Source organism: Parus major, chromosome 2 (assembly GCF_001522545.3).
Source record: "Parus major isolate Abel chromosome 2, Parus_major1.1, whole genome shotgun sequence".
NCBI lineage: Eukaryota > Metazoa > Chordata > Aves > Passeriformes > Paridae > Parus > Parus major.
Window position 1 is genome coordinate 56,393,145 of NC_031769.1, and position 22,910 is coordinate 56,416,054.

Here is a 22,910-nt window from a genome sequence, read left to right on the forward strand (position 1 = left end):
AGATCAAGCTTCAAAAAAAATTTGAATTTCATTCATGTTCCTTCAGTTTAGCATGCACACAGACACACCCACACAAAAAAAACCTACAATTCCAATACTGCCAGAAAATAACACCATTTTTACTAATCCTGGTGATGATTTAATGTCCAGTATTTAATAAGACTTGTTCCAATTCAGGTATTAAAAATTCCTCCTAAACATCTCAATAATAGAAAGAATACATCAATTAGGCTCTTCCAAGTCAAGACACTGTTATTTTTTAAAGTTAAGGCAAATAAAAAGGTTGAAGAATGATAAACACGTCAGATGGAGCGCACTTCCATTCACAAACATCACATCCCAAGCAGACTACATCTAAATTCTTTCAGTAGTTTTACACACATAGGCAGATTAAATGAATCTAATTACAACATATATAGTATATTAATCCTCTTTCCAAGATGAAGGATTTCTAGATCACGTCTACTTTTAGATGTAAATAACGTCTATATACACACACTTTTTTCCCTATGAAATTTCCACTAACTTCAGAACAAGAAGTTAATTTCTACTGTCTATACAGGAGCACAAAAAAACTTGTATTTATTTCAGAGGTCACCATGTACAACAGCCAGCCCCATGACCACCTTCGTGGTCCTGCACCAGGCCTGTTCCAGTTTTCTGCATAGGGGAGCCCCAGACTGGGCACAGCACTCCCAATACAGTCCTACAAATCAAAGCTGAAAGGAAGGATCACTTCCCCAGACCTGCTGACCACACACCAACTCATGTAGCCCAGGACATATCTACCTTTCCTTGCTGCCACAAGTCACTTCTCACTGCAAGGACTGCTGTCACCTCACCTTCAGAAGTTTCCCATCTGTGCTGGCTGTGGCTAGAGTAGAGTTAATTTTCTTCGTGGTGACTAGTATGAAATGGTATTTTAGATTTGTCTTGAAAACAGTGTTGATAATATAGAGATGTGTTTGTTACTGCTGAGCAGCACTTACACAGCACCATGGCCTTTTCTGCTTCTCCTACTGCTCCTCCAGGGAGAAGACTGGGGCTATGCAAGGAGTTGGGAAGGGATATGGTCAGGACAGCTGACCCCAACTGACCCATGATATATTCCATATCATATGACATCATACTCAGCATACAAGCGTTGGGAATGAGGAAGTGGGGGGATATTCAGAGTGATGGTCTTTTAAAGTCACTATTTTGCATGATGAAGCTCTGTTTTTTTAGGGATGGCTGAATACCTGCCTGCCCATGGGAGGGGGTAAATTACTTCCTTGGTTTGCTTTGCTTGTGTGAGCAGTTTTTGCTTTTCTTATTGAACTGTTTTTACGCAAAAGTTTTCTCACTCTTACCCTTGTGATTCTTTTCTCCATCCCAGCAGTGGCAGAAACAGAGAGTGGCTACATGGGGCTTACTTTCCAGCTGGGGTTAAAGTACGACATTGACACCATCACCACCTCCAGAGCTGCCTCCTAGACAGCTGGCCTGCTCTCCAGCCCATGCCTCACCAATCTAGTGATGATGTGCCTGGGGTCGAGTCCTTGCCATAATCAGTGCATACTAACTACACCCTTTTACCCACAGCGTCAGTCATTTCATCAGAGAAAGCAGTGAGTGAAATCAGGCATAACTCCTCCTTAGCAAATCCATGCTGGTTGCTCCAAATCATCTTCTTGTCCTTTGTGTTGAGGAGGGACTTCCAAAAGGATTTGCTTCATAACCTCCCCAGGGACTGAGAGGTTATGCTGATTGGCCTGTAATTTTCCTCACCGTGTCTCTTCACGCATGGGCTGTATTCCTCCCACCTAGCTTCTCCCTGCTTCTGTCTCTTGTCTATCTCCTTCTCGTGGTCCAGCCCAGTCAGAAGCTTTGTGTTTACTCTTGCTAGCCTGTTGCCATGCCTGCCCAACATCCTGCACATGGAAATGAAACGTTCTTGTGCCCTGATGAAGCCTCCTTGAAGACCAATCAGCTCTCCTGGACACTTCTACTCTCCAGGGTAGTTTCCAGAGAGAAAATGAAGAGGCCAAGATAGGCCCTTCTGAAGTTCAGGTTTGTAATTCTGTTGTTAATCTTGATCATTCCTCTCAGGTTCTTAAACTTTGTGTACAATCACCTGGTTTCTGCAAAAAAGGCTGCCTTGTCCTCTACATCTTAACCAAATTCTACTTCAATCCATGAAATCGAAATTGATATTTAACAATCTGGAAAATGCTTGCTTGTTACTTAGTTTATTTAATCAGTAGAACCAAGGCAGATTTCACATAGCTGTTTTTATAAATGAAAAGCAGGTAGTTTTAAATTATGGTGCAATAGGCTGACCTGCAAAAAAAAACAACCAAACAACAAAACAACAACCAACTTCTACTCTAAGCCAGTAGAAGTTCTTGTAGCACACAAGTGGAATAGGCCACAAAGTGTGGCAAACACCAAGCAAACTGCTATATATAGTACTGTGTATGACATCATGCAGCATTCCCTATCAGCTGGGAAATGAATCACTCACCACTGTATCTATAGGTTTTCATGTGATGTCTGCTCCTACAAAATGGTGTTTTCAAAATCCTAATCAGCAATCATCACAGGTATAAAATGTATCCATTAAACATGCATCAAACAAGCCTGTGTTACAGCAAGTGAATTTAAAACTATATTCAATTTCATATGCAATCACTATTTTACTTTTAGAATTTATGCTGCTTGGCAGAAGAGGGAGAAGAGCTGCTTTGTTTTTTAAATAAAAAGCTTTTGAAGGATAAAGTGCAAATGGCAAAATTACATTTGGCTCTTTAGACAAGAAAGGCAGTTGAATCTTAATTTCAATTAAAATAAAAATGCCACAAAAAAGAACACTTTCTGTTGAAACTTACATTTCTACCTAAAAATGTACAGCTTCACAATTTGCCTGAGACTTAACAGAAAAGATTTTGCTCTGTGCATTGTTTAATGTCCACTTAAAACTTCCTGATGCAGATACCTAAAAGTAAAAAAGTTAACTGTTATGCCTACTTTATGCATAAAAATCCTTTTCTGTGCCACTATCAAAAAGATTGTCTGCAGTAGGGATGTAAAACACAGCTTGCAACTACTAGGTGTTTCATTTATATATAAAAACCACTTCACACCTATCTAAAAACTTCAAAAATTTAAGAGAGGCTTCAGTAAAAATCTCTATTAAAGACTATTTACTTCAGAGAAACCTCATGGATAGATACTTGTTTTGAACAAGCTCAGGGGTCAAAGTGCTAGTCCTTTCAATTACAATAGGAAAGCAAGAAGCATCATACTTGTTCAATACAAAGAAAAGACAACAATTATATTACAGCTGACAAATGAGAAAAGCATGTACTCATTCTCGCCAAGAGTTTTCTTGCCAGCTTCTCAGAGCAAACATTACCCATTTCAAGTCTTGCAGCCATGGTGAACTATTGCTGCATTAGGGCCCAGCTGTTCTCAGGTGGAAGCACTCCTGCAGAGACCTGACTGATCCAGGCTGTGGGAATTAGGCTAAAGAGCCAAGAGTGCAAGACAGTGAGGATAGCACACGGGTGGGTCTGCTCAAAAGTCAGGGCACAATAAAGTGTGTTGTGAAGATTCTCCATGGGAACAAAACCTTCCTTTCTCAAATGGATGGAGGAGAGTTTTCTGGCCTTTAGAATACATGGCTTCCTCAGCAACAAGAAAACATGTCAAAGCAACATCAGGAACTACTAATGGAATTTCAGAAGACAATTATGCTTCCACTTGATCAAGAATATTTTAGAGGGAGGGAGTAAGGTATATATACAATGCTTCTGTAGCTTAACTAATCTTCAATAACAATCCAGTATAGAACTGCAAAAATTTGTTTAAAATTTAACACATAGTAACATCAAAACAAACAAATGTTTCCATGGAGATGACTACCTAAATAAATGCTCACAATGGATCCAAGGGCTGACGTCACCCAGGCCTGCCTGCAACCATAGCAACATGCCAGTGTAAACAGAAATATTTTTATTTTTCTATCTAATAATGTCATAGAATTAGAAGTTTTATGGCAGTGCTTAAAACATATTCTTGCTGTGCTGAGTGGTAACACTTCTAAAATAAGAGCAGATGTATTTATATCAGGGCTATTACTATTACCATGTTAACTACATACAACAAGTGGAGTATGTGTATGGCATAGCTAACATATCAAATTTCCCAGAGCAGTTGTTGACCCTCAATAAACAAAGAAATTTAAGTTCCTAAGGCAACATGCTGGAATGCTGATCAGAGTTCAGTAGCATCTATTATTCTTGGGTGTTCTGCTTTCCTTAATACAAAAATCCTGAAGTTCTTAGACTGTTGTGTCTCACCATCTTGCTGGAGTAAGAATATGCAGCCACATATTGCTTTTCATACCAAATGCAGAACTCTTCAGTGCCCTTCTCCTCTGTCACCAATGACCTTGCTTTCTCCAAGGCAACAAGATTCAGTAAATCCATACTTGCACTCTGCAAGCAAAATACAAGACACACAGCCTACAAACTTTTAGAACTTCAGAAGAGTACCAGAAAAGAACCAGTTAATGAAGAAATTTTCCAAGAAAGGAGGTGTTTCAGCTACCAAAATGCCCCTGGAATTCCCACTGTCAGGAAAAACATCCATCTTCAAATGCTATTGCATGCCTGCATATTGCATGTCTCTAAATTCAATAGGCCCAGATTGCATTATCGTTTTTCATTAAAAAAATATAAAAGAAAGATGTCTACATAAAGTTCAGAGAGTATGTGAAAAATTAATGATTAGATCATTAATGATCTAATATTACTAAGATATATATGCTAAACTCCTACATTTTAGCAGATACCTGAGCTACAAAGAAATTGAAGATATTATCATAACAAAAATTGTTGTAGTACTAGTTTTGGTCCTGTCACAAATACTTCAGATACACTAATTTACAAAAACTTCTCCTGTAGAATGACTTATTCTTTGTCTTCAAGTATAGCAGCGAATTAATGGACCAGTTACAAAAATCATTTTCTATGAAGTATTTTCAGGATTTTTTTTTTTTCTTAACAATCATGTAAGCTTTTTTTTTTTTTTTTCTGAGAAGAGGTTGCCTCATTTTTCCTATTTACAGAGAAAAGGTTTTCCTGGTACCAGTTAGCAGAAGGGATTTTTACAAAACTTTAAGCAAGTAACTTTAAGCTAGCTTTGAAATTAAAATTTACCCTGCAACTGGTGTTACTGTTTTACGTAGTCCACGGAAACATACAAAGAGAGGAGTACAACGTCGCAAGTGCTGACCATGAAACTACAAAAGAGAAAGTTTGCTGCATAATTACATTTACAGTTATGTACACTTCTGTTGGCTTTGCTGCAGTTTTTAACATTTTTCATCCCATAAGACATGGTAGAACTTTTGTCATTCACTCTTCACAATTTCCTTTGCTCTCCCAGGTACAGGATGCAGGGTAAGTTAGTGACATTGTAAGAGATGGCTTTATTGCATGCTTTATAACCTAAAAAATAAGAGAAGTTTACTCATCTACTCATTACAGAAACAGCAGTCTATTCCAACTGCATTAATGCAATACAAATATTTGGCATAAATTTAGGTGTTTTAACTCTGGTCTCTAGGGATGCAAATCATAAATATTCATATATGTGGCTACTCTCGGAAACAGGCTTTACTTTTCCTTTCAAGTAATTCCATTACAAAATTCTTTGCTGCTTCATTTCTTGTATTTTCTGAGTTGACAATTTTAACAAACAAACTTACATTACAATCCACCAAATTGGAAGGATTTGTGGGACCCTAAAAATTACTGTTAAACAAAAATATTTGGGGGGGAAGGGGAGAGAACACCAAATTTACATATTTTCTTACCAAAGAATGTAATTCTAGAAATATTTTTTTCATGTCTACTGCTGTGGATTCTTTGCATTAGATTTCTTCTTATCCTGAAGTACATAGAAATGTTGTGCTCACATGAAGCCCTTCAGTAGACCTTTTATGCAAGATAAACAGACAAATTACATTTCAGTCTCACCTGACATCCTCATGCATTCTACACTTATTTTCTTTTTTGGAACAAAGGCTCAATGGAATTTCTGCAACCTTTATAATGATATTAAATTTAACTTTAAATGAACTAATCTCTGAAAGACAGACACATAGGTCCCAGCTTTCAAGAAGTATCACAGACATTTAAAACCTACAGAAGTTTTGTTCACTTGGTTTGGCAGAGGTTGAGAGGGGTAAGTCTATAAAAATGTTCATTATTTCAGAGGTAAAATCTCTCCCCTAGAGCAGAGCAAGTTGCCAATCGGCAAATAGAATGTTATCTTTCAGTAGCTCTTAGGTAAATATATCTCTTACTAATTTTCTTTGTTATTTTACCCTATCAGCAACATTTAGCTCCTACCTATTTTGCCCGTATATACTACTACTGGCAGAAGCCTGGAAAAGTTAGCAGGACAACAAATACAGGCTTTATACATAGTAACTCATGAATCCAAAAAACATTTCTACTAGATTAATTATTTTCTAGTGTCTGAACAGTATGTCCCATTGTCATAAACTCTAAGTATAGCTTGCTAGAAAACAACCCTGCTATGTACAGTTGCTTCCCATTAATAGAACCAACAGAAAATATATTTGGAAGTTCTAGCACAATGCTAGATGGCAATTGCAGTTGGGTATGGCAAACACTTTTTTAAAATGTTTGTTGCGTTCCCTGGCTAGCCTACAACTGCTAAAGTCCACCCCATCCCACTGAACCATTACTTTGGCTGATCATAAGAATTCCAGGCTGAGGCTAATCTTGTGAGACACACTTTAGCTCCGGAGTCCAAAACCAAGAGTGAAGCACAAAGCCTTCTGGTAACCATAAGCAGAATTCTTATTGAGGCATGGAAGCTGCACTTTGTACTTTTGGAGGGAGTTGAAGATTCTTCTATAGTGTTTAAGGTTTTACATTTAACATACATACATAGGGAAAAACTTGTTATGTCAAAAAACCATAGAGCTCTGCTGGGAAAAAACTGCTTGCAAAATAAAAATGAGTATGAGTTTATTATGTGAGTTTGTCTGCTTTGATGCATTACTAAATCTATCATTATCCTTGAGCTTAGGGTTAAATGTGAAGTAAAAGAGAAAGCACGGAAAAACAGCTGTCTGAACATGCTCAAGAAATCCTGTATACCCAGCTGATGCTTAACCCTCCTAAGTTAAAGCATATTACTAACACTAGAGTTCCTATAGCCATTAGATCTTCCCTTTTTAAAACCTAAAATATCATATGTGAAATAAATGTGATCTAGACTAAAAAGACTTGTGACACATGCAGCCAAGAATAAAAATGTAAAAAAACCACAAAACCTGAACAGGTAAGAAACTGTGGAAGTATACCTACTGAAAGAATACATTCAAAATATACAGACCTTCCTAATAAAGACAGCAAATTCAGCTTCCATATGTCACTTAAGCAACATAATTTAAAAATAAAATAATTTTAAAATAGAAGAATATATAAAATACATGTTATATGTACATGTACATGTCAAAGAATGAACAAAAAATTAAACAAGATACTTTTGCATTTGATGCAGCCATCTACTAAGCTATTAAATACTACTAGTGCCGGTTTTGGCTGGGGTAGAGTTTGTTTTCTTCCCAGTGGCTGGTGTGGGGCTGTTTTGGATTTGTGCTGAGCACAGGGTTGATAACTTAGAGGTGTTTTTGTTATTGCTGAGCAGGACTTGCACAGAGCCAAGGCCTTTTCTGCTCTCCATATTGCCACGCTGGCAAGGAATGGGGGGGGATGGGGTGCTTGGGAGGAGACCCAGCCAGGACAAGTGACCCCAAATGACCAAGGGATATTCCAGACCACATGACATCATGGTTCAGTAAATAAAGTGTGAGGAAGAAGGAGAAAGAAGAGGGACATTTGGAGTGATGATGTTTGTCTTCCCAAGTCACTGTTACATGTGATGGGGCACTGCTCTTCTGGGGATGGCTGAACATCTGGCTGCCCAAGGGAAGCAGGGAATTAATTTCTTGTTTTGTTTTGCTTATGCGCATGGCTTTTGCTTTTCCTATTAAACTGTCTTTATCTCAACCCATGAGTTTTCCAGCTTTTACTCTAAATTCTCTCCCCAGTGCTGCTGGTAGGGGAGTGAGCAAGTGGATGTGTGGGGTTTGGCTGCTAGCTGGGGTTAAACCAGGACAACTGGATAGAGAAAAAGATGGCATGCCTCTTCCCAGAGAAATGACAACACATAACAGAAGTCACAGGAGTGAACTCTGAGAAACTGCTGAACTAGCCCTCCCCCTCAAGAGCCAAAGACAAAAACCCCCAGGCTGAGCCAGGAGCATTCAACAGCAGCAAGGGGATTTGCTGACATTCCCCAGGAGTCTCAGCCACCTTACAATTCACTCCTGCACATCAGGACTGGATTCCTTCTGCCCCAACAATCACCAAACCTGATACTTCTTTATAACTGCTACTGCTGTGCATCTGTTTATGCCATATCACAGGGTCATTCTGTCACTAAAGAGCCTAGAAACTGATATGAGAAAGTAGCAATAAGATTATATTTATCTACAGGAAATAATAAAACAAAGTTTTAAGCTGATGAAAGTCAAAGAAGACTTGAAAATATCATAGATCAAGAAAGAAACAAAACCTTACAGAGTAAACAGCCATTTCAAATAAGCCAGTTCTCTGATGGTATATCTAACTCCATTACCACAACTTTGAAGAAAATACAAGTAGGGACTGATACAAGGACATGAGGGTGAGAGTATGCATATGTAGTGTTTTCAGTTATGTAGATAAGATCCCCAAGGAGAAAAGAAACAAAGAAAGAAATAAATCAAATAAGTAAAGTCATTCTAACTATATATGTTACACTGGATAACTTTCAAGATTAAAGGTATTTTCTTCTCTGTCTTTCTCCACTTTGATGCAGTCTAAACGGGTAGTGCATGTAGCAAGATTTTCCAACTACCTTGTAAGCAATGCAGTTTGCATGTTCTCCCAGCATTACACCACAACAGTTGAGTACACAAGACAAGTAAGTGTTCCTACAAGCTACAAGTACAATTAAGGGACCTCTTTTAAAAGCATGTCCCTCAACACAATGATGTGTGAGACAATTTAAACAATTACTGTGGTAATAAAAGGCAGAAAAGACAAGATTATCATATCAGATGCCAGGGGAATACAAAAGGTGAAAATAATATAATTTTACACAGAAAGCAAAACTAAAAAAAAATATTTGGGGCTTAATACAGAACATGTCATAACAGATTAATTCCTTGTTAACATATTTCCTTTAATATCTTCTCTTAGATTTTACAAGTTTCTGACTAAGCCTGGTTTTCAACTGGGAAGAAAGTTTCACTAAAGCTCCAGTCACAAAAATAAGATCAGACAACCTAGACAATCCTAATTCATCACAGACAAGGGTCAGCATCCCATGTTCACCATCAGTCTGGCACGGCCCTACACTTCAAGCCTGAGCTAATATTGTGCTAGACATCATGATTGTTGTTAGAAAATTGACTTTTAGTACATATCCCACCTTAGCCTCAGTCCTCCGAGGCCAAGCTTTGGCAAGATCATCCTGACATCCTGACTTCATCCAGATATCTTTTATGAAACACTGACAGCACTTACTGCAGTAGTTTATTGGAATAGCCCACATTTATCCTGATCACATCATACTCTTTGTAAAGAATAACACCTGTGAAACTGAAGTCAATTTTAGATAGATCAGAAGCTGAAAGCTGTATCTTCAGATCAGGCAAGAAAATCTTGTAAAGGAACAAGAAAGAAATTGACTTTGTCAAATACAGTTTCACAACATCAGAAGCAACAGAAGGTAAATTTAGATGGTGTCTACAAAATATAGGGGGAGGGAGACAATGAAATTATGGGTAAAATGAACTTACTTGATTTTACTGAAGACAATGTCAACATCTGTGGTTGTCACATTCTTCCCATCTATGATATGGCAGTCCTTACATAGCTTTGACCAGTTCTTCCCATGCATTTCTTTTCCTGTAGCTCTCGTATCACCATGGATGGCAAATTTTCTAAAGGCCTCTTCCAGAGCACTTATCTCTCCTGCCGCAGCTCCCTCAGAGTTTGAATCAGATAATCTTTTTGCTGGTTTTGCTGATTTGTCAGCCATTGTGCTACAAAGAAAAGGAGGGTAAACTTATTACATTAATTTGCACTAGATGACTTTCAATCTACATGCTAGAGTCCATGTCACAACATATGAAGTCCATATGAAGAATAAATGGTCTGTAAAGTTAGAAAGAACTCACTATCCTCCACCATCAGTCTAAACAGCTAACTATGTAACTCTCTGCCCGTATGGGGAAAAAATTCTAGTACATTAAAAATTAAAAAAATAAATATAAAAAAGGGAGGGCAAGAAACCAGGGACACAAAACTAGTTACACCATCATTACATCAGCCATCAAAAGAATACTTAATATTTGTTCCTTTTCTTTTCTTAAATAGCAATCATCACAGTCACTCTGTTGATTTGAATAGAAGTACGTTCTTTAAACCACAGGCATTACTATGTACTTGTATTTCTGAAGGAAAAATAAACATCACTCAATTTTCTGGACTTTAGCTTTTAGTTTCTTTTTTTTTTTTAACTGAAAAATCAAGTACTTCTGAAATGCAGTAAAAATATTAATGTTAGAACCCTTACATTACATTATGTAAGGGCTAACAAGTACATGATGAGTCTCTCTTGTTATCCAGACCATTTATTTCTCAAGTTTATGCCCAAAGAACTGTAGCTGTGGAATTCATTTGGAATGAACACATCCATGACAGAGGCATACTGAGAAGGGATGTCATTATTGCAGACAAGAACTTTCTTGACTACTCCAAGTACATATAGTATAGGTTTACCTTTTAAATGAAACCTTAACTGAACAATAGAATACTATTTTCAGGTCTCTTCACAAAAAAAACCAAACCATGATGTGTTAGAAGCATGTCACAGAAACCTCTGCCTTCTGCCCATGCACTCTTGGCATGGCAGAAGTAGGAGGCACTAAAGAGCCTAGGCACAGGGTACACTGTCTGCCTGCCCCAACAGCTCCACACAGACTGTTGCCACAGTCACATCGGTGCTGCTGCTACAAAGTTTTAACCCATAAAGATATGGTTCAAGCGTCAGAAATCTGGAAATGCTAGATGAGGGCTGGAAAGCCAGTCATACTTACCCTTTCTTCCAAAGTCCCAGCTGTATGTAAGACATGATTAACGTATGTAGAGATTGGAAGGTATTTCTAGTTAAGGTTTTATTTCTTCATCAGATAGGAAGTTCTTTTGGTTTATATACTGTACATCAGTCCAAATGGCTCAGCAAGGGAGAGTTTTAAAATTCTACCTCTATCCTATATTGTTTAAACTCTGTCACTCAAACAAGCAAGACATACCCTTTCCTGCACACTGTAACAGAACTAACCATAACTATTTGCTATGCAGCAGTTATTGCTAAGCTTTTAAATTAGAAAGAATCTTTTGATTAAAAACATACTAAAAGGACCTTTGTTCTTCACACTTGAGAAAACATAGCATGGCCAAAGCACTACTGCCTCTTTTGAAAACACTCACAGAAATGCTTAAATCCCTTGTTATATACTAAGCCTGGGTATCCTTCTGTTTTGTTTACACAGCCAGCACAAGTTTTGGCCAACAAACCAAAATGTTAAATTATAATCAATATGACAGAAATTTACTACCTGTAGCCTGAGAACTGTATGTGCATCTATGAAATAAAGAGAAGCACAGAAGGGAAAAAAGAGTTTGAAAATAACAAGTTCATTAAAGAGTTTAAAAAGTAACCAATTCCCATTTCTATTTCCTTTGCGTTTTGCCAACTGTCCAAAAAGGAATTTTACCTCAGAAGACTGATCTGAAAGCATCCCAAAACTGAAACTCCAAAACAAAAAGCATGCACAGTAAATTGCAAGCTACTACAAACATTACAGATACATATATATTTACTAAATTTTGTCTAGATCAAATCTTCTGCTTCATCAGGCTACATTCTTTTGCTACCCAAACAGTAGTAAGAAAAAACCCAAAAAATACTATTGATGCAACATATACAAAGAATATTTCATTAAAAATCAGATCATGAAGATCTGTGATGTACCTCTATATTCAAGGAAGCCTGACTTCCAAAAGCAGAAGTCTCATCCAAGTTTGTACCATTTCAAATCAAATGGAGCTGGACTACAGAGCCAGAAATTTTCCAAGCTAATACTAACTGGCTAGAGAGAGTACACATCAGCAAAAAACAAAGTCTCTGCAGCATATTAAAAACCAAAGTTACCTTCATATGCAAGAAATGGGACAGGACAAGGTGGGAATTTGCCATGGCAAGGTATGTATGGTTTGCACCAAATTGTAATTTTATCTTTTGGCAAATAAACTTTCTAAGAAATGTTCAAGGATAGCTCCTTCTTGCTCTTAGCAATTCTCTTAAGAAGTTATACTCAGAGTAAGTATCTTTAAAAGATACAACAATAGCACAGTTTACAAGCTATAAACAAGAAAACACCCGCGCAACTCTGTCTCATCTGAAACTGGAAAACATAACAATGTGCCTACATTTTTAAGTATCTCCTGAACAAAATCTTTCCTTAGGCAGTGTCAGTGCCTTGCTGGCCAATTTTGCTTAATGATTTTTTGCCTATAACCATAACTCAACTTTGCACAGCACAGCAAAATCATGTTTTACTATCTCATACAGTCTTTAATATGATAGCTGTATCATCTGAAAAGATTTCTTACCTTCTGTAGCTAATAAATTTCAACTTTACAAATAAATTTAAACTTTATAGACCTGTTATAGGAAAAATGCTCAAAGAAACATAATTGGCCTTCAGAAAGGTAGTTCCAGACTTCTCTCACTCATTAATAAATGGACTTTGTGTTGGGGTGGTTTGAGTAGTTCTGGATCAGGCAGAGCAGACACACTACAGAAAAGGCATTAGTTTTGAATGGTGAAATCTGGTATGCAAAACAGTCTCATTTCAAATAAATCCTTGCCATCTAAAGCAGAAAGTCAAGGAGAGATTAAAACCAGGGCTGTGCAGTGGTTGCCAAATATTATCATGGACACTCCTTGTTGAATCATAATTACAGTTTACTTGTTAAAATCCTATGTAATAGCATTAAATGTATTAAAAAGAAGCTACCTGGATTTATGAAAAAATTATCTAGTCTCAATTTAAACTTTTATTTCTAAACACAATCAACAACACAGTGCGAAGAGAACTGTATTTATTAACATACTGTAATTAGAAGGTAAAGAACTGCACAACACAGGATGTGAAATTAGACTTTGAATGGGGCCAGCTCTTTTAATTTTTTTTTTGTGATTAGAGATAAGGAAGGAGATCATGTCACGTTGAAGAAATGTTCTCTCAAATGGAAATGAAGCATAACCTATTTGACAAAAATTCAAGATCAAATGCTGCTTTGAGTCTTCCTTACCCTTTTTTCCTGGACAAAGGAATACAAAGGAGCTTGGTAGATTCTGCTAGAAGTAAAGATTAGGAGTAATTTGGGGCAGGGCCATAGCAAGATGATTGGTGAAAGACGAAAGAGAATGATTACAATACCAAATCTAAAATTCAGTACAACAAAATTAAGCCACTGTTCAAAAGCATGAACTGTGCAGATGCCGACTACAATTACAGCTAACCAAAGAAATGCCTTTCATCACTATCCAAAAAGTCTAATATGTACACAATTGCACGGTACCAATTTCCAGAGCCAGCAGAAAGAAGGAAGGTGGGACTAACCACCAATACAATCCTTTCCAAATGCATGCTCCAACCAATCAGGTCCACATCATCGAAAGCAGCCAGATAAGAAAGAGGTACAAGCAGATGCTAGAGTTTAGGAGGTTTATGAAATAACAACTATCCCCCAAAAAAATGGAGTTTCAGAAACCCACAGAATACTTAGACAGTCAGGTGTAGTGTTATAAACTGCTGTAGTCTGTGTCCTTTGGTAACATGAAAAAAGAGTCTTGTCCCGTCCCTCACTTTGCAATAGGTAAATAATACAGTACATTACACAGAGATTAAGCCAGGGATCAAACTAACTCATGTTAACTGATGTCAGCCACTGACTTGATGACTATCTTATGCTAAGTAGACTGAAAGTGCAGATCTGTGTTCTCAGCACATGCCTAACCCATTAGAAAAAGTTTTATAATATCAAACTTCCTTTTAGCTAGAGATTAGAATATATACTTATCTGCAGACAAACAGCTGGGAGACCTCCACTATATAAAGGCACTTATTAACCTGGATCCTTCAAAAAAGATGGGACAAGAAGTTACAGTTTCTGTGAATTTCAGTTGTCAATTTCTAGAGCTGTGTGAATACCCAAAGCCTCAGTACTGACCAAATGCCAACTCCACTGAAGGATTTATATTAATTTACACTCCTTCACTTATCCACACCCACTCTAGGTGTCAAAAATTGCAGGAATTCTGGTTTAACACTGATTTAGATTTGTGGGAATTGCTCTTAGAAGCAATCTATCTCTCAGCAGCAAGGAAGACTTACTAAATCCCAGAGTATTTTTTCCAATAATTTCAGAAGCTTATGCAACTCTTTGAATATGCATGTATCCTACCAGGTCAGAATGCACGACAACAACTTTCCTGCCCTGACCCTGACAACTAATTCATGGCTTATTTGCTCAGCAGAAAGCTTAGTATTTGTAACACAAGTTATCATCGCTGCCAGGCCACAATTAGGGCAACAAAGGAGAGGGATGAAGAAACACGTCTGTTCTGCTGCCAGCATTCAGAACATCATGAGCACCCTGGGACCCATATCCTACACTACTTTAATTATTAAGGTCACATAAAGCAGATATATGAGTACAATGACTACTCTAAGAACCAATGTTCTCTGACTTGATAAAGGAAATAAAAATACAATCTCACTAGCTGCAAATTTATTAAAGCCCTTTAGGATCTCCACATCAAAAAACTGTTTTCTATATACATATAAAGCAGGGTACAAAAATCTCAATGCCTATTTTTTTTGGGCTATACCATGTACTTTTTCATCTGCTTTGTCTAGCTCACCTCTAATAGCTTTCATTTGCAGCAAGTTTTAAACAATGTCAAAAAGCAGTTTTAATGGAAGTCATCTCACAACATCAACTTCCATGGAAACAAATATGAGTGTAACTGTCTAAAACAGAACAGACTAGAACACCACAGCATTATTACAGCCTCAGATACATTCATGTATTAAAGGAAAAGGCACTGTATTTTAAAACTGTACATTCTTTAGAATACTTACCAACCAAGAATTTGCTAAAATGAGGTCAAAAGTCAGTCTGGTGTGAACTAAGGGGTCACTTATTTCCCAGATGTAATACCCACCTCCAGTGCAACCTGCAACATGACAACACAGGACTCCAAAGTTATGGTTACACTGAGAATCAAGGCCATCATCTAGCTCACAACCAAAGTCTGCAGTGCAAATTCCTCAGGCTCCTACAACCTAAAATGCACTGTCTGTTCAGTGTCTCAGTCTTATCCCTGATACCTCCCTAATTTCTTAACCCTTTCTACCATACACCCCAGACAATTAGTTTTGTATGTTCAATGTTACCTGTTTTCACCTTCCATTATCCTGCTGATTTTTCCTACCCACCAAGTGTTGGTAAGCATGCAGGTGCTTAGGACACAATTTTTATCAGAATATATTACTGCACTGTTGGTAAAACTTATCCAATGCATCACAAACAGTTGCCATCCAAAATTTCTTCAGACCTTCTAGCTTTTTCAAGTAAATTCAAGTAAAAAAGCTAATTCAAGTAAAAAAGAAAGCAACTTTTCAATGAGCACAGGAGGTACTATTTTTATGAGTTAATTGAATTCATAATGAATTATGAAACTGTGCAAGGCATTTGAATTTGCCTGACTGCATCTGGTTTATTTTAGTACTTGATCCATCTTCTCCTTGTTATAAGAACTTAACAAAATTGCAATGAAAGGGAATTCTCATTTATTTTCTCTCTGTAATTATTTATGCCAAATAAAAACAGCAGAGACAAAGTACAGCAGATGGAATCTTTTTCCCACATTTTTGCATAAACATTCAAGCTTAGGGAAGGATAAACAGATGGAGAAATGCAACATCCTCCTAATAAAAAGCAATGCTTTTGACCACTCTTAAAGTTTCCCTTAAGCTTCCTTCACAGCTACCTGTAGGAACCAGAGTTAAGGCATTTCTCTTCAGAGATGTGCTCTGGTTATATTTCTCCACACATGATGCTGAAGTGAATGACAGCCATCCATTTTCCCTAGCATACAACACAGAAGGCAAATGTGCAGAGACCACTGCAAAACAAGCAAAGCTAACAATTCTATCTACAGTTAAACCCGTCTTTATCTAAAGAAAATGAAATCCTTCTGCAGGCTTTATGAGGAAGAGCATGGCTGAACCCTGAGTTCTCTTAAGAATATATGTGAATTTAGCACTATTGATAAGGGTTAGGCTGGCCAGATCATGCAGATACATTTAGAACTTCAGCAGAACACAGAGTAATAGAAAAGGTACCTACTTAACCTGTCTAATGTTTCTCCTCAGCAAAACAGTATTTCAGACTGTGAACATATGCCATCACATATGCCATGAAAGGATCTAACTTAGAAAACACATTAACAAGCACAGAGATTACTTTGCTGACAAATTATTATTACTGTTGTATTTCTGAAGACTATTGTTATCCAGCTAGTTACTTCTATAATGTCACCTGAGATACAAAACAAAGTTTAGTTCTTGGTAAATTACACTCCTCCATTTCGAAGAACCACTTCATAAATATCATCTCTCTATATTAAAAAAGCATTTTTACACAGACACACAAAACTTTATCAGTAATAGATCTATTGCAACTTCTTTTAAAAAACATGTTCACCTGACAACACTTAAAAGTACACAAAAATTCTCTATATAGCTAATTCTTAACTAGCTCCACAATATCATGTAATACCACTGTGTCACTTAGACGAGATTTTAACTAACATAAATAAGGCATCCACAACCTGTGCATGTACTGGTGAACCCTTATTATGCTTTTTTTTCGTCATGCCACTACTCCATTTGAGAGTTCCACTTTCTAAGTATTCATCCTAAGCTCTGCAGGGCTGCTGTAATTGGTAGATGAATAATCTGGACACAAACATTCTGCAATTTCACACATGGGCAAGGACACAAGCCAGTGTCTAGAACCGCCTTCAAAGGAGAAAGTGAACATGACACCAACAAAAGCACAACAAAAGAGGAGACTCAACTGTTTAGATGAGATACATTTTCATGGTGTATCAAAAAAAGACTTGGAATCACAGATCAGAAAAGAGTGAAAGACAATGGCTGCTCTCCACAGTAGTTAGTCATACAATTAATTGACAGCTCCAAATAACATGCTGGGCCTGTCATCACCTTAGGATCAGTTGAGTACAGGTTCAAATACAATTGTAGAGCTTGCTTAGCCTCATTCCTTCATACAATGTACATTGTATCCTCTCACCCACCCCGAACAAACCAGACTCTGCCTGGAACTTCCACAGAACCCTTTCAAAATAATTCTGGAAAAGCCATAAGTAATGAAGATCCACTCCATGAAAGCGGATCAAAGATTGTACAGAAAGATCACTTCAAACTCCAGGAAGATGGGGGACTTTGAGTACCACCCATAAGTAAAAGTATCTAGAGAACCAACTATTGACAGGGATGGAATTAGATCTAAGAAAAACTGAGCTGAGACTTGAAAGCACTGTAAGATTTAGTAGTCACAAAGCACCACCTCTGATCAAAGAAAGGAAGATGACATAAGAGATGCAAAATCATGAGACAAGATGTTTTACCTAAGACACTTTACAAATTACACTGGTGGAATCCTTGAGAGATCCAAAAACCTGAATGAATCTGAGAAACTGAATCACCTACTAAATGGCTCTTTACTGACAAAGATATTAAAAAACTCAACAGTTGAAAATTCAGACTACACTAGTACAAATCAGAAATATGACTTCCTTATGAAGAGACAATCAACCATGCCAGGTACTAAAGGTAACCCAAGAATAGCTGCAAATACTTCACATCCTCATGTCCACATATTAAGACTGCCTTTAATACAGAAGATATATTTAGTCAATCGTCTCTGAAAGAAAGACTTCTACCAAATGTAGGTTATTGCTCTCAATATAACTAATACATGAATCAGGTTAGACCGCATAAAGTTCCCTCATGTTCTTAAAATCTGCTGCTTCACTTTTGTCTCAATCCATGAAAATAAACTAACCTTTAAGTATAGATTTTTTGCAACCACCCACAGCCTGGTCCTAAATAAGAAGGGAAATACTTCCTTTGCTAAATCAGTAAATTCTTTCACATCTATATGTACTTCTAAGATGCAATATTTGGGTACTTCTCCTTCCAATACTCAAATCAGAAGAGACAGGGTTAAATAGGTTTGGTTTTAAATTAAAAATAAACAGGGTCATCAACAAGGAAAAAATAATTTTGTGAGCAAAATCTCTAAGATTTTCACTATAACTGCAAGAATTTTCTTAGCACTGATCCAACAAAACACCATGTAAGAACTTGAACTAGGACTGCAACCCTCATAGATTCAAGCAAAACTGTTACCTCATTGATTTATTTTTAAGTTTCTCTGTGTTCATTTGATCAAATGCTCCCAATATATGAACACTGACAAAGAAGCATGCTCCTAAGATTAGCCAAACTGAGCAAAAATTAACTTCAAGTGATTATTTAAAACATTATTTAAAAGTTACACTGCAGATTTGTTTTTATCTTTTCACCAGACACATAATGCATTGAACCTTTGATCTGTAAACTCTTAGCTGCCACCTCTTGGGTTTCTATCCAGGACAAGATAAACTCATACCACAAACTCAGAACACTACGAGGCAGGAGAAGGGTGAGGAGGAAAAGAAAGAGGGAACCCTATGACAACTAGCAAGAATTAAGAGCCTAAGCTTCTCCACAGCTGCCTCAGAGTCCTGACAGAGTTAAGAATCCTTCTTAGCAGCAGCAAAGTGAATTGCCCACCCACCACATGTAACAACTAACAATAAAGAAAAACTTCCCATCTGTTTTGATGGACATACCACTGTGAGCCAAGAAAACTGAGTAGCACATAATCAGTCTGTTCTGCTCTGTCACCACTTGAGATAAACACCCACTCAGGAAGAGTGTTCTGAAACCTGAGCAGGATACGCATACTTGTCCTATAACACATGTACAGTCCCTTGGTACTTGAAGACGGTATTTATATAGGGGTATTTTACCAGTAATGTCCTTTCAATGAACAGTTCCTTTCATCACTATTCCAAAGTATTCAAATAACCTGTCTACGATGAAATGGGAAATTCTTGCAGTACTTCTATGTATGGGCAATTTGGGATGGGCAGAGTGATGTGTTCATTCACATAAGTCTTTTAGCTAAAGGTGTAGTTATTATGTATTTCTAAGGGGGTTAGGCACATGAAGGGGATGAGATGAAGAAAGAGCTAGAACAGGTTATAGAAAACACTGAGGAAAAAGAAAAACAACATGAAATACAGGGGGAAAAAATGTTTTTGTACAACTGGAATTTGAAATGAAAACTCCATTTCAAAATTTTAAACTATTACCTTAAATTTAGAAAACTGTAAAAATTAGGTAGTCTGAAGTACAAATTTTTCATATTGGGTTGATGTAGATTTTTTTAACCTTAATTTTCAGCATTTAGTCAAGTTAGATACATTTCAAAATCCCCCAAACACGAGCCATTCACATGTCCCAAGGAAAATCCTCAAAGAACAGTGGGAATCTTACACTAAGTTCTACAATCTCCCTTGCTATTACACGAGAATGAGAAAGTACACAGCTGGATAAAACACACACATACCAATGTACCCTTCTTAACATCAGCTTGAATTATCTTTTGCACCACTCACAGTTCCTTGCTCTTTATTTAGGATCATAATATTTAGGGGGTCATGCCAAACTTTTTGTTCCATTATACTGGACATAGCCCATTAGTAAAGGTCCCTGACCACAGCCTCCAGACACTATGGCAATACAAACAGTAAGCAAAATATTTCCTTTCAACTAACCAGCAGAGACTTCTAGAAGCACTCATGTCCACAGCAGTCATGCCAGTACAGCAGGGAAACAGTAGGTGTGGAAATCATATACCTGCATTTAATTTCAGTTCGGCACAGCATAAAAATGGATTTCACGGATAGACAAAAACAAACTTTGTTGTTTGCTGAAGAGAAGGCATTTATGCAAGCCTATAAGCAGTATGCATGTACAAATAAAAAGGACATGACATCACTAAGTGACTATGCCGCAGAATGACTGCTCTTGCCTTAATACATGAAATATATACAATAATACATAAACATAGAGAGATAGATGCATGTGAATATGGTGACATCCTCACACTGGAGACTTACATAACTGAAGTATGTAAAGCAATAAAAATATCAGGTATTATTTTAATTTGTATTTTAGCTTATCACCTGAGAGCAAGTTATCAAGGTTAAACATTGTATGGCTTATTATCTGAAGCACTATGAGATATATTGAGTACAATAAATTGCTTCTACCTATAATGCGAATACACTTAACATAAAATGACATAACTGACTGCCTCACTCCTTGAAAGAGCCTTATTTTATTTTTTCAAAGATACAAGAGGCAAAAATAGCTTCTATCACACAGCTGCCTCCAGAAAGCAACCGGAATGAATATATCTACTACAAAAATTAAATGAAAATACATTATTTTTCACCACAGTAAAGACACAGATTAAATATGACACAGAAACAACTACTTGCTGGATGTATATTTCCATTTATAAATATCTTTTCTTAGATTTACAAGAGTCAAGTGCAAGCACTGCAGGAGATTCCTATGTGAACTTTATCTGCAATTTGATCCTTGCATGGCATGCTGTCTAAGCATTACACTGTACTATAATTTAATATTGGACATACACTTCAGCAGTTACAAATGATGGACTATTTAAAAGCATATAGCTGTGACCCAGAAATGTACAAAGGCATTCAAAACAGCATTTTATTTTGGATTTTGGAGATGAAAGGTTGAGTTGGGATAGGGTCTCTAAAAACATAAAGAAGTGTCTCATCACTAAAGGATTAAAAAAATGGCCATTGCCATTTAAAAAATAAGTTGTATAGGTTTGATAAACAGTGATGCTATTTTAAGCCTATGATTATGGAAGTGTATAGGTATCTCTTTGGCTTTCCCCAAGGTTTTCACAGCACTAGAGGAAAAAAAGCCCCAAACCTTAATGCTTTATTATCATGCTAACCCCTTCCAACCCATCTAAAGCATGCTATTTAATGATGCTAGCTGAGAAAACAGTGGGATGGCTCAGTAACAGTCTCACATCATGTGTTTCATTTCAGGCTGGGGCTTGGGTTTGCTCCTCCTCTTCTTTTCAAATAAACATGAGGAGTTATGCAACCCTCCGTAAAATCCAAAAAAAAATTGTCCCCTCCCAAACCTGCCCATGTAGAGCCTGCAAAACATGAACAGGAAAACTGGTTGTCAGCAGCATCTTCTATATGATTCGAAGCTGTCAGCGTTTAAGATGCTATTTACATGTGCATTCAGCATCTTGTGGCATACACCCAACTTCCCCCTGGAATAACTTCACCAATGTACAAGAGCTTTTACCCAGGACTGAAGGAATATTTACAAACATTGGTGATCTGGTGGAGGAGGGGTTATATTTATTTTCAAACGACCTAGCCAGGATTACAGATTAATTCACAGGATTTTGTCTCGTCCTTGTTTTCCATGCCGGAGTGCATGGCTGTACACCATACCTAACGGGTATTACCCCGCAGGCGCTAAACGGGCTCCCACACCTGATGCTGGTTTTGTGTAGGATGCTATAGAGCAGCGGCTCTCGAAATAAGGAAAAAAAAAAAAAAAAGGAACTGCAAATAGCCTCTCCACATCGGTCTCCATAAAAGGGGACCGCTGCCTCTATACGAGCGCATGAAGCAGCAGGGGCGCTGAGGCTTTGTTGTTGACTGCGGAGCATTCGGCGTGTGTGCGCAAGGTGGCTCCTTCCCGGCTCCGGGAGCCGCCCGCGGGGGCAGCGCGGGGCTCGCCAGCCGCCCGCAGCCAGCCTCCAGCATCTCCCAGCCACGGACCTGCTGCTGCCGGGAGCCGGGAAGCCGCCCGGGTCCCACGCTGGCTGCGGCCGCGCGTCCCTCCTCGATGGCGATCGGGGGATGCGGCTGCGGAGCCCATCCCCATGGCAAGCAAAGGCGCGCGGCTCCGCGCCGATCGCCGCTCCCCGCCGGCCCCTTGTGCCCGGTTCCCGGAGGGCAGCGCAGAACACCGGGGACACAGCACGGAGGTGAACCCCAAGGAGGGACGCGGGGCCGCGGCGCGCAGCCCCCCGCGGGCGTTACATAACGGCGGCGGCGGCGGCCGCGCCGGGCTGGGCTCGGGCGCCCCTCCGCTGGGAGCAGGCGCTGGGAGGGGGCACGGGAGCCGCCAGACCCCCGCCAGCGCCCCCTCCCCTCACGCCTTCGGCAGCCGACCGGCGATCGATTAGCGGCGCGATGGGAAGGAGGGAGCGGGCACGGCACACGACACGCACCCCCGTTGGAGCGGCGCTCGCCCGGCCCGGCCCGGCCCGGGAGCGGCGCCCGCACACTCACCGCCGGCTGTGGAGTGCGGCAGGTCTGGCAGAGCTGGCCCGGCTCCGTCCGGCGCCTTCGGGAGCAGCCGCGGGTGTCCGCAACCAGCGCGGCCGTTGCAGCGGCACCGCCCCCCCCGCGCGGCC

At 38.7% G+C, this 22,910-nt stretch overlaps 1 protein-coding gene across 2 annotated transcripts in view; it reads right to left on the reverse strand.

The window, feature by feature from the left end:
* Positions 1–22,894, reverse strand: part of TPPP (tubulin polymerization promoting protein) — an 87,750-nt gene extending 64,856 nt beyond the window's left edge. For both annotated transcript variants that reach the window (XM_033512017.1, XM_015618561.1), the window contains exons 1-2: positions 22,786–22,894; positions 9,935–10,180 (exon numbers count right to left, since the gene is read on the reverse strand). In XM_033512017.1, coding sequence (XP_033367908.1) covers positions 9,935–10,176 — 242 coding nt within the window. In that variant the 5' untranslated portion in view covers positions 10,177–10,180; positions 22,786–22,894. The remainder of the gene's footprint in view (positions 1–9,934; positions 10,181–22,785) is intronic.
* Positions 22,895–22,910: the final 16 nt, after the last annotated feature.